Genomic DNA, 12,862 nt, shown 5'->3' with positions numbered 1-12,862 from the left:
CCTATAGTATATGTCTTTTCATGGTCAGTTTATTTGACTTAGCATAATGTGCTCAGGTTCATCCATGTAGATGAAATCCATGGGACAGGAATTCCTTAAGGCTGAATAATATCCCATTGTACCTGACACCACACTGTTGATGGACACTTGGGTTGCTTCCATTTCTTGGCTAATTGTGAACAAGACTGCCATGAATGTGAGTGTATAAATTGCTTTAAAGTCCTGCCTTCAATTCTCTTAGATATATACTTGGATGTGGGACTGCTGGATGGTGATCCTATCTTTTATTTTTTTGAGGAATTACCATACATCATTTTTCATAATGACTGCATAATTTTACATTATTCTCAAGATATAAACAAGCTCACATACTAGTTAGTGTCTATGTTCATGAGAAATACTGATCTGTAGTTTTCTTGTAATGTCTTTGTCTGGTTTTGGTATTAGGATTATGCTGGCTTCATTAAACGGGTTTTTATTCACTGTGCTTTTACTTGTAGAAGTGATTGAAGAAAACTGGAATAATTTCTTCCTTAAATGTATTTGATAAAATTCACCAGTGAACCCATCATCTGAGGCTGGTGTTCTTTGTTTTGAAAGGTTTTTAATTATTGATTCAACCTTGACAGATAAGATTGTCTACTTTTTGTGTGAATTATGGCAGATGGTATCTTTCAAGGAACTGGTTCATTTCATCTAGAAGACCAAATCTGTGGGCATGAGTAGTTCATCACACTCTGTAATCCTTTCAATATTCATGGAGGCTGTAGTAATGTCATTCTCTTTTATTCCTTATGTTAGTAACTTGTTTCTTTTCTCAGTTTCTGGCTCATTGATTTTATTGGTGCTTTCAAAGAACCAGTTTTTGGTCTTGATTTTCTCTATTGATCTCCTGTTTTCAATTTTATTGAGTCCTCTTTTTTGTGGAAGTACTAGGGATAGAGCCAAGAACATCACATACAGATAATGATTATTAATAATCATATTCCTTTTAAAATTTTATTTAGAGATAGGATCTTGCTAAGTTGCCTAGGCTGGTGTTATACTCCTGATCCTTCTGTTTCAGCTTCCTGAGCTGCTGGATTACAGGCATGTGCCACCATACCTGGCTTCTTTTCTATTCTTATTTTGGACTTCACTTGATCTTCTTTTAGATTCCTCAAATAGGAGATCAGATTATTGATTTTGGATTTTTCTTCTTTTTTATAATATGCTTATAAATTTCCCTCTAAGCATTGTTTTCACTGTATCCCACCAATTTTAATAAGTTGTATTTTCATTTAGTTGAAATACTTTTCAATTTCTCTTGAGATTTTTCTGACCTATGCATTATTTAAAAGTGGGTTGTTTAATCTCCACATTTTTTTTGAGATACTCTAGCTACTTTTCTCTTGTTGATCTCTAGTTTAATTCCACTGTGGTCTGAGAGAATGAATCCTATGATTTCTCTTCTTTTTAAGTTATCAATTATGGATCTTTACTTTATTTACTTATATGCAATGTTGAGAATTGAATCCAGTGCCTCACACATGCTAGGCAAGTGCTCCACCACTGAGCCACCACCTGGGCCCAAAATGATTTCTATTCTTTCAAATTTGTTGAAGTATGTTTATGGCCCAGACTGTGGACTATCTACCTTGGTGAACGTTTCAATGTGAGCTTGAGAAGAATGTGTTGGATGAAGCATTCTACAAACTTCAGTTATATCCACCTGAATGATGGTGCTGTTGAGTTCAACTATGTTCTTACTGAATTTATTGCCTGCCAGATTTGCCAATTACTGATGGGGGTGATGAAATCTCAACTATAATAGTGGATTCACCTATTTTTCCAGCAGATCTGTCAGGGTTTTTTGGGTTCAGTTTATTTATTTATTTATTTTTGCCTTTTGATGCTCTGTTGTTAGGTGCACATATATCAAAGACTGTATGTCTTTTTGGTGACCTGGCCCATTTATCAACATTCCTTGCTCTGAAGTCTGGTTTGTCTGAAAACAAACAAACAAACCAAAAGGACACAAACAAACAAAACCCCCCAAAAACCAGTCATGGGGAAAAATACATTATATACAGAGGAATGAAGATAAATAACTTCTTATCAGAAACCAAGCTAGAAGAAAATTAAATGACAATGAAAAGCTGCAAAATATTGTCAACCTAAAATTCTTTAACCAGCAAAAGTATCTTTCAAAAATGAAAGCAAAATAAAGACCTTTTCAGACAAATAGAAGTTGAAGGTTTGTTACTAGTATATCTGAATATGAACTGTGGGAGGAAGTTCTTTAAGCAGAAGGAAAGTAATATCAGATGGAAACTTGGATTTATACAAAGGAATGGAGGGCAACAGAAAGGTAAAGGCCTGAGTAAAAATAAATTACTCTTCATTTTTTCCATTTAAATATTTCCTTAATGGCTAGGATGTAGCTTAGTAGTAGAGCTCTCACCACTAAAGGCAGGTATGGTCACAATAATTAAAAGACAACAGACAATTATATGCTGAATCTTGAGAAATTCATTTTAAATATATAGACATAGTTATGTTAAGCCAGGCGCAGTGGTGCACGCCTGTAATCCCAGCCCCTCAGGAGGCTGAAGCAGGTGGATCTTGAGTTCAATGCCAGCCTCAGCAAAAGTGAGGCACTAAGCAACTCAGTAAGATCTTGTCTCTAAATAAAATACAAAATAGGGCTGGGGATGTGGCTTAGTGGCCAAGTGCTCCTAAATTCAATCCCAAGTACCCCTGCCCCACCAAAAAAAAAAAAAAAAAAAAAAAAAAAAAAAAAAAAAAAGCCATCATTAAGACACAGGAAGGGGCTGGGGATGTGGCTCAAGTGGTAACGCGCTTGCCTGGCATTCGTGGGGCGCTGGGTTCAATCCTCAGCACCACATAAAAATAAAATAAAGATGTTGTGTCCACCGAAAACTGAAGAATAAATATTAAAAAATTCTCTCTCTTTAAAAAAAAAAAAAAGATATAGGAAGTTTGCATGTATCTAGTAACAGGTTAAAAACACAGGAAGCAAAAGCTGTCAGAACTGAAAGGAGAAATAGACAAATCAAGAATTACAGTGAGGGCTGGGGATGTGGCTCAAGTGGTAGCGCGCTCGCCTGGCATGCGTGCGGCCCGGGTTCGATCCTCAGCACCACTTACAAAGAAAGATGTTGTGTCCGCCAAGTACTAAAAAAAAATAAATGTTATAAAATTCTCTCTCTCTCTCCCTCTCTTTCTCACTCTTTCTTTAAAAAAAAAAAAAGAATTACAGTGAAGATAAAAAATTCTTTTCTCAATAACTGGGAAGACAATATGGCATAATGAGTCCACTATTATGTATAATTATAATGTACCAATAAAAAACTGGTAAAGACAAACAGAAAATCACTAAATATTCATAAGACTTAGATAACATTATAAACCAACTTGACTTAATTGACATTTCCTGGGATGCAACTAAAGCAGTAGTTAAGAGTCACAGACATATTTAAAGTTTTAAATGTTTATACTAAAAAGAAAGGCCAAATTCAGTGATCTAAGTTTTCTACCTTAAGAAGGCAGAAAAAGAAAACTCAGCGAGAAAAAGCAGACATAACTCTGATGCTACAGACATTATAGATAGTAAGAGAGTACAATGAATAACTTTATTTCAATAAATTGGATAAAAGAGATGAAATGACCAAATTGCTTGAAAGATAATGTCTTAAAACTAATTCCAGAAGAAACATTAAATCTGACCAATACCATATATGCATTAATTTTAATTTAATTTGTAATTAAAACTTTCACAAAGAAAATTCCAGGCCCAGATGTATCACTGGTAAATTCTGTCAAATATTTAAAGAAGAGTAATATCATATCTAGAAAAATTCAGAAAATAAAGGAGGGAATTTTTTCCAAAGTAATTTTGTAAAACCACATTACCATGAAAGCCAACCAGAAACATAAGAAAAAAAAAAAAAGCAACAAAACCAATGCCCCTTATGAACACCAACACAAATAAATTCTCCAAAGGATATCTGCAAAGAGCCAGGGTTGGTGGCATACGCCTGTAATCCCAGAGGCTTGGGAGGCTGAGGCAGGAGGATTGAGAGTTCAAAGCCAGCCTCAGCAACTAGTGAGGGCCTAAGCAACTCAGTGAGACTCTGTCTTTAAATAAAATAAAAATATGGGCTAGGGATGGGGCTCAGTAGTTGAATGTTCCTGAGTTTAATTCCCTGATATTCCTGCTCCCAAAAAGATTTCAGCAAAGTGAATCCAATAATATAAAATCAATGTACTACTAATTAAAAGAATAAAAGTGAAAACCACACTGCTATACTGATGAACACACAAAGCATTTAAAAATCCAACATTAATTCCTAATAAATACTCTTGGCAATCTAGAAACAGAAAAGAACTTCTTAATTCCCTAATAATGAATATCTATGAAAACCCCCCAGGTGACATCTCTCATCCCTATCCCCTCAACCTCTTTCTCCCTTCTCCACATATATAGCGCAAGACAATGCTTTCTGCCTAAGATCATGAATAAGGAGGACATTCACTCTTACCAATTCTTTTAACACTGCTCTGGGGGTGCGATCCAGTGTAATAAAACAAGAAATTGGAAAAAAAAGGTATATTTAAAAATAAAGTAGATAGATTAGAAAAGAAGTGAAAGTTTATATTTCCATATATTTGCAGTGAGTAGCACTTCCCACTGCTTTTTTTTTTTTTTTTAACACCCCTAGTGTTGGGGAGGGAACCCAGAGCCTTATACATACTAGGCAAACTAGGCAAGTACTCACTCTGCTGCTAAACTATATCCCTAGCTCTACCTGCAGTGACTTATCAGAAATTGAAGTTTAAAAATACTATATCCAATAGCATTAAAAAAAATACTCAGGGACAAATGTAGCAAAAGACATGCAAGAACTTTACAAAGTGAGCTATAAAAATCTGCTAACAAATTCAAAGAGACCTAAACAAATGGAAAGATATTCTGTTCATGGATCAAAAAAGACTCCATATACACTATTGAGAAATCAATTTTTCCCAAATCAATCTAGATCCAACACGATTCCAATAAAAATTCAGGAGACTTTCCTTTGTTCAACTTGCCAAACTAATTCTAAAATTCACATGAAAATTCAAAAAATCTAAAGAATCCAAAAAACTCTGAAGAAGACAAAATTGTAGGGCTACACTGCTTTACTTCAAGTTGCTAAAAAGTTCAGATAACTAGAAAGCATGATAGTAGATCAAGACTGACAATGGAAAAGAGAGAGACCCATATCTATACAGTCAATTCATTGAAAAATTTTTTTGTGTGTTGTAGATGGACAGAATGCCTTTATTTTACTTACTTTTATGTGGTGCTAAGGATCCAACCCAGTGCCTCACACATGCTAGGCAAGCGCTTTGCCACTGAGCCCCAGCCTCAGCCCCAATTCATTTTTGACATGGTTGTTAAGACTATTTAGAAAATAGCCTTTTGAACAAATGATGAACAAATAAAGCATTGGATATAAAAAGAGCCCTTCTCCCCTAAGCCCCTTTGATCTATACCTTGTACTATTTAAAAAAATCAACTTGACAGACAAGTGGCACTCGGGAGGCTAAGACAGGAGGATTCATGAGTTCAAAGCCAGCCTCGGCAACTCAGTCAGACCCTGCCTCTAAAATAGGGATAGAGATTTGGCTCAGTGATTAAGTGCTCCTGGGCTCAATCCCTGGTACACACACAAAAAAACTCAAACCCCAAACCCAAACCAAAAACACCTCAACAACAATAACAAAAACAAACAAACAAACAGACAAACCAAACCAAAATGGACCACAGACCAAATATAAACCATCTAACTCTAGAGCTTCCAGAGAAAACAGAGGGAAAAATTTTGTGACTTTGGATTAGGTAAAGATTATTAAAGGGCTGGAACTGTGGCTCAGTGGCAGAGTGCTTGCCTAGCACGTGTGGGGCACTGGGTTCAAGTCTCAGCACCACATAAAATAAAGAAATGTACTGTGTCCATCTACAACTAAAAAATTTTTTAAAAAAGATTATTAAAGACATAATAGAAAATAACACAAGTCCTAATAGAAAAAATTGATACACTAGACTTAAAAGTACTATTTTGCTTTGTTTTGTTTTTTTGAGATGAGGTCTTGCTCTGTTGCCCAGGCTGGTCTTAAACTCATGGACTGAAGGGGTCCTACACCTCAGCTTCCTGGGTAGCTGGGACTACAGGTGAATACTACCATGCCTGGTAAAAACTCTTTTTTTTTTTTTTTTTTACCCTCTTGCCTCAGCTTCCAGAGTAGCTGGGATCACAGGCATGTGCCAATGTGTCAGCAAGAACTGCTTTTAGAAAGACTTTAATAAGCCATGGACTGGGAGAAAATATTTGCAGATCCACAAACCTGATAAGATATTTTTAGTCCAGAATATATAAAAGAAACTCAAAACAATGAGAAAATTACTATATTAAAAAATGAGCAAAAAATTTAAATAGATACTTCACACTAAGGTAAGAGAAGATATATTGATGACAAATAAAAACATGAATAGAAGTGGGTATGGTGGTGCATGCCTGTAATCCCAGTGATGGGGAGGCTGAGGCAGGAGGGTCACAAGTTCAAAGCCAGTCTCAGCAATTTAGCAACTTAGCAAGAACTTGTCTCAAAAAATAAAAAGGGCTAGAGATATAGCTCAGTAGTAAAGCGTCCCTGGATTTAATTCCCAGTACCCTCCCCCAAACCAACCAAACAAAAAACCATAAATAGATGCTCAACATTATTAATCAAATGAAAACCATAATGAGGTACTACTATTGGTACCACACTTATTAGAATAACAAAAATTTAAAAGATGATGATATATATATTGGTTAAGTACTCAAGACATGTATATAAATGTCTTTAGAAGCTTTATTTCTAGTAGTAGCTTAAAAAAAAAAGAGAACAACTCAAATATTCATCAACTGGTGAATGAATAAATTGTGGTATAACCATACAGTGGAATACTACTCAATAATTTTTTTTTTCATGGTGTTGGGGATTGAACCCAGGGCCGTGTGCATGCTAGGCAAGCACTTTACCAACTGTGCTTTAACAGTTTTATAAAAAGAATGAATTATTGATATATATCAATAACATGGGTTATCACAAAGTAATTTATGCTTGGTTAACAAGAGGCAAAAAAGAAACAGAATTGATTCATTTTCATAAAATCCTAGAAAATGCAAACTAATAAATGCTGAAAGATAGCAGATCAGGAGCTGCCTGATTAAGGCACAGTAATATAGGATGGGATGGAATGAGAAGGGATTACGAAAGGGCATGAGGATATCTTTAATACCTATGGTTTTACTGGTATACACATGTCAAAACTGATTAAATTGTATACTTTCAGTATAGATACTAGATACTAATTTTACCTTAATAAATTTGTTTTTAAAATAATTCAATAAATAACAGTCACAAGATCTGAACAGACACTTCACAATAAGAGGTTAAACGTGTGAAAAGATAAGTCAACATCATGAGTTACCACAGAAATGCAAATGAAAATGACAATGAGATACCACTACACACTCACTCAAATGGCTGTAATTTTTAAATAATACTAACAATACTAAATTAGGCTAGCAAGGACGTGGAAAAATGGAACTCTCATATATTGTTAAGAAAAAAAATGCCACTCTGGGAGGTGGCTTGGTGGTTTCCTTTGAAATTTAATGTATAACAGGATTCAGAAATTGCACTCCAAGAGAAATGAAAACAGTATGGACATAAAAATCTGTAGAAGAATTATTCAGTGGCTTTACTCTAAATCAACAAAAATGAAACATTCCAAATGTTAACTGGTGAAGAAAAAACAAACTAGGTCATACACACAACGGAATACTACTCAGCAATAAGAAGGAACAAAGTACTGACACATGCAAAAACATTGATTAGTTGAAGATTAAGTGAAAAAAAGCCAAACTCAAAGGCTACAAACTAAGATTTATATGATATTTGTAAGAACGCAAAACTAGGGATAGAAATCAGATGAATGGTTACTAATAATTGTTAGGGGTTGGGAGAATATACTGATATGAAGAAGCATAAAAGAACTTCTGGGGATGATGGAAATGTTCTGTATCCTAACTTCATTTTACAATAGTAAAATTCATGGAAGTACACTAAGAAAAAAGATAAATTTTGCTGCATTTAAGTTATATCTCAAAAACCAGATTTGTCAAAATCATTGTAAATGAAAGAAAGTATACATTTCAAAAGACGTGTGTGAAACATGCAGGGAAAGCTTGTCTGTTGCTAAAAGAATGTGCTTTAAACCCAACAAGGAAAACAAAGAAACACATCCCCCCTTTCTTTTCCAGAGCAGAGACCACAATGTTGAGAGTCAGGATTTAGTACATCAGGTTTTGAATGCTTGCTCTTGACTTTTTCCTGAGTCATATAAAAGATTCTGTCCATCCTGAGGTCCCACCTAATCTTCTAATAGCATTTGCCAATCTAGACCCTTGGTAACAAAATGGTAAATAATATAGTGCTTCTGAAGATGACATTCTTCTTTTTGACTCATTTCTTTTCCTGTGTCAAGATGTTCAGACGGGGCCATAAAGGGAATAACAAAGATGGGATTTAAGTTATGGGAGGCACTATCCCGAATGGGATGCAAAACTAAGGGTTGATCAGAGGGTTCTTATATTCCCAAGGTACTTTTTGCAGGCACAGGTGTGTGCTGGTCCTCAGATTCAGGACAGGTTCCAATTTGAGTAATTATATTCTCTCTTCCTTAGCACCCCCAATCCCCCACTTGCTATTTCTGGTGGATACAGAATTCTTATTCACTTCCTGTACTATATTGCTGAAGAGTTGCTGTGCAGCTGTTAAACAGCTGCCACATTCCTCTCCATGTATAGTCTCTAAAGCACTTTTGGATGAAAGGCACTACATAAATATATTTTATTGTCATGTATTAGAGGACTTTACACTTAGTAGTAGATTTTGTGAGATTCTAACTCTCAAATCCAGGTCTACATTTCCTACCATACCAACAATAAGGCTCTTACCACAAGGGTCCGTAGACAGAGAGTCCCTGCAGGAGCACGGGGGTCCAAAGCAGCCACAAGATCCCACACTTTGATTTTTCTAAAAATCAAAAAGGAGATCAAAATCTCAGAAGCCAAATTAAGGGAACACAGGAAAATGACAGAAAAAAGTCATGGTAATCAATATGGATGGTAAATACAGTTTATATTAAAAATCCAGCTCGTAGAAATAATATTCTTTTTTTTTTTTTTTAAACTTGGTTCTTACATTCATTCTTGGGTAAAGGTTATTGGTCTTAACAGGAAAAATGTAAATGATTAACCTAAAAATTAGCAATAAGTTAGCTTTAGCCAAGTTATATCTACACTTCAGGCCAAAGAGCTCTTGTGTATTAGAATTCTTAAGAGATTACTCAGAACTAGACATCTACAACTCTGAGGTACCTTTTGTGTGGTCTAAGAATGTTCACATATACTGGAGGACTGAGATCCATTTAAGAATTCTAGATTTTTATATTAGAAAACACTTAAGTTTCCATTTAAGTAGGAAAAATTCACCTCTTCCAAAAATCAAGGTATACAAAAGAAAAACCTCAAAAAAGGTTGGTACAGACAGTCCAAAGCCTTAACCTTGACCTATCTGAACATGTCATTACAGCTTGAATAGTTTCTCAAGGGTAAGACAGTGATGGCTGACTCAAAGCAGAGGAAGTGCTGGTTATACTTTTTGATGCTTGGGTCAGCTTACTATATAGTCAGCAGAGAACTAAGATAATATTGCTAGTTTCTGATATTTAAATAGTTGCCAATATTTGAATTATAGCCTGCTCCCCCTGCCATACCCCAAATCAGGAACCTTGACAAAAAAAAAAAAAAAAAAACAATACTTCATAAATGGGTAACTTTTTTTTTTTTTAAAAAGACATTCTTATCCCTTCATCAAATTTTTTAAAATATATTTACTTTATTTATTTTTATGTGGTGCTGAGGATCGAACCTAGTGCCTCACATGTGCAAGGCAAGCACTCTACTGTGAACTATAACCTAGCCCCTAAATGGGTAACTTTTTATATTCACTTACTTGTATTTACTATTGTTAGACACAGGATCCATTCATAGCATGAATGGATTCTAAAACCATTGGAAATTAGGCAAAGATTAACTTTTAGGAATCACTCAAAGAATTCCAAATCAAAGAGGGGTGTGAAGCGTACTTGCTTAGCATGCATGAGGACCTGGGTTCCATCTCCAGTATCTGCCCCACCCCCAAATCAAGAGATCAAATTCAAGGCCTTAGATACTGCCCTTGAGTGTTTCCATTTATTAATAAGTTACCATTTTATATGCATATGTCATATTGGGTTTGTCTGATTTTTTGCTTTATAAGGCAAAAATAGACAAAGATATAATCAAATAACTAAAATAATAATAAAAGTCAGTGCAAAACGAGTGCAATAAAATAATTGGAAAGAATATTTGAGAAAATAATAAACAATGTAGAGATTAATGAATAGATTAAAGAAATACTGTACAATGTATAAACTTTTAGAAATAAGGAAAGATTATATTTAACATCATAAACTAAAAAGAAATAAGACAGAGAAAAAAAAATTTTTTTTTTGTTCTGGGGAATGAACCCAGGGGACTCATGCATGCTAAGTATACACTCTACAACTGAGTTATTCCCTCAGTCCTTAGATTTGTTTTTTAACCTTGTTAGCAAACTCACCCATCATAGGCCCCACTGACTATCCTCTTGTTATCAAATCGAATACAACGCACCAATTCCTCATGACCTTCTAACACTCGTAAACATGCACCACATTCAATGTCCCATAATCTGGAAGAGAACATCGAGTCAAGTCAATTTTCATATGTTCTTTTCTAATCTTGGAATGTTACAATGATATGTCTTTTAAAGACAAAAATAAGATCAATAACCATTCATATAAAAGTATATGGCTTTCAGTATAATTTATTTCTTCTCTGCCATATAACTTGGGCAGAAAAATGTATGACTTAAGTTCAAATACATTATGTATTTTCTTTTAAATCTTTTTTTAGTTGTAGATGAACATACAGTATCTTTATTTATTTTTATGTGGTGCTGAGGATTGAACCCAGTGCCTTACACATGTTTTATCACTGAGCTACATCCCCAGCCCTCATTATGTATTTTCAAAGCACAATGCTTTCTATAATTCTGTATCCAAGTTCTCTCAGGAATAAAAAGGACAAATTCAAAGCACATAGTTCCCTAGGAAGGAAATGACCAAGTCAGGAGAATAATGCTTCCTGAAATCAATAAGAATGAGATGTAGATTGTCAGTGACATCTGGCCCTCACAAAGCATCTCCACTTCTGCTACTGAAGAACATTCTCTGCTCTCAAGGTAGTCTTTTCCATGTAATGGAAATGTGAAGCCAGTTCTGAAGGAGTTTTGTATAATAATTTAAAAAACTGTATGCTTTTAGAACAATTCAAGTGATTTTGAGGAATGATAATTTCCTTAGATATATAACAATAGCTCTGTTTTGCTTTTCTATTTCTTAAGCTGTTGTTTTTTTAAATGGCCTTTTTATTTTCTTAGTTCTTTTTTTTTTAATATTTATTTTTTAGTTTTAGGTGGACACAATATCTTTATTTTACATTTATGTGGTGCTGAGAATCGAACCCAGTGCCTCACGCATGCTAGGCTAGCACACTACCACTTGAGCCACATCCCCAGCCCTCTTAGTTCTTAATTGAAGAGAAGGGGTGAACAGATAAATGTTCCAAATTCTTTTTATTTTTGTGGTGCTGGGGATTGAACCCAGGGACTTGTGCATGCAAGGCAAGCACTCTATTGAGCTATATCCACAGCCCAAATCTTCCAAATTCTAATGGTATCTGTGTCATTCATCTTTGATATGGGGAAAAACATACAAAAAAGTACTTCATTTTGTGGATACCTCATGATTTTAAAGACAGGTGAGCGGCCAATTATGTAATTCTAAGACAAGAGCACACAATTTGTAGTAGGGAAATTATATATATATTTAATAACAGCAACAAAGGGAAAAGTCCCCCCTATTATTATTTTTTTTTCTTATTTTCCCTTACCTATTCTTTATCAGCATTTTTCAACAGCAGACAAAAGAAATTGTACAAGAATGGCCTTAAACCTCTATCCACCTGTTTTACTTCCTTACTGAAGCAGTACCTCTAAAATAGGTCTATCTGGTGACAAAACTGTTACAAGAAGGAAACACATCAACAAAAACCTTTGTTGTGCTACTTTTCTGCTTGGGGCAAACTTTTGACTTGTAAAAAGACACAAAAAGGAAAAATATTTGATTATAAACATAACATAGTTAAAGATTTGTAAGATCTGTGAACAATTACTGAATGGGAGGATAATACTGATTCCTTCTGGGAAAGGGCACTTGCTGCTCACCTGATAGTGTTGTCAGAGGAGCCACTCACCACCAGCCTGTCTCTGTACTGCAAACAGGCAATCCCTCGTTTGTGTCCATTTAGGGTCCTTACAAATTCACAAGTACTTGTGTTCCACACCTGAGACAGAAAATGACATTAAGCAGCTGATTTTGAAATCAATGACAACTGGAATCTTGGAGAAGCAGGTATCAGCGCTGACCCACCATGGGAAATCAACTTCTCAGAAAAATGCAGCAAAGTAAAACAAAAAACAAGTTTACTTCATGGTAACAGGGCTAATTTGAAGCTGTCTACTATCACAAGAACATTCATCCAATTAATTTGCCCTTATGGGGTTAATCCAGTCTTGCAGATACATTTTTTCTTTCTTTCTTTTTTTTTTTGTGTGTGGG

General features: G+C 35.0%; 1 protein-coding gene across 9 annotated transcripts in view; it reads right to left on the bottom strand.

Moving 5' to 3' along the window:
- Positions 1-12,862, bottom strand: part of Btrc (beta-transducin repeat containing E3 ubiquitin protein ligase) — a 188,432-nt gene that overhangs the window by 8,487 nt on the left and 167,083 nt on the right. For all 9 annotated transcript variants that reach the window (XM_076834110.1, XM_076834113.1, XM_076834114.1 and 6 more), the window contains 3 exons: positions 12,469-12,587; positions 10,762-10,872; positions 9,054-9,132 (listed from right to left, as the gene is read on the bottom strand). In XM_076834110.1, coding sequence (XP_076690225.1) covers positions 9,054-9,132; positions 10,762-10,872; positions 12,469-12,587 — 309 coding nt within the window. The remainder of the gene's footprint in view (positions 1-9,053; positions 9,133-10,761; positions 10,873-12,468; positions 12,588-12,862) is intronic.

Source organism: Callospermophilus lateralis, chromosome 15, assembly GCF_048772815.1.
Source record: "Callospermophilus lateralis isolate mCalLat2 chromosome 15, mCalLat2.hap1, whole genome shotgun sequence".
In the NCBI taxonomy this organism is placed as follows: Eukaryota; Metazoa; Chordata; class Mammalia; order Rodentia; family Sciuridae; genus Callospermophilus; species Callospermophilus lateralis.
This window is presented reverse-complemented; position numbering and strand designations above follow the sequence as displayed.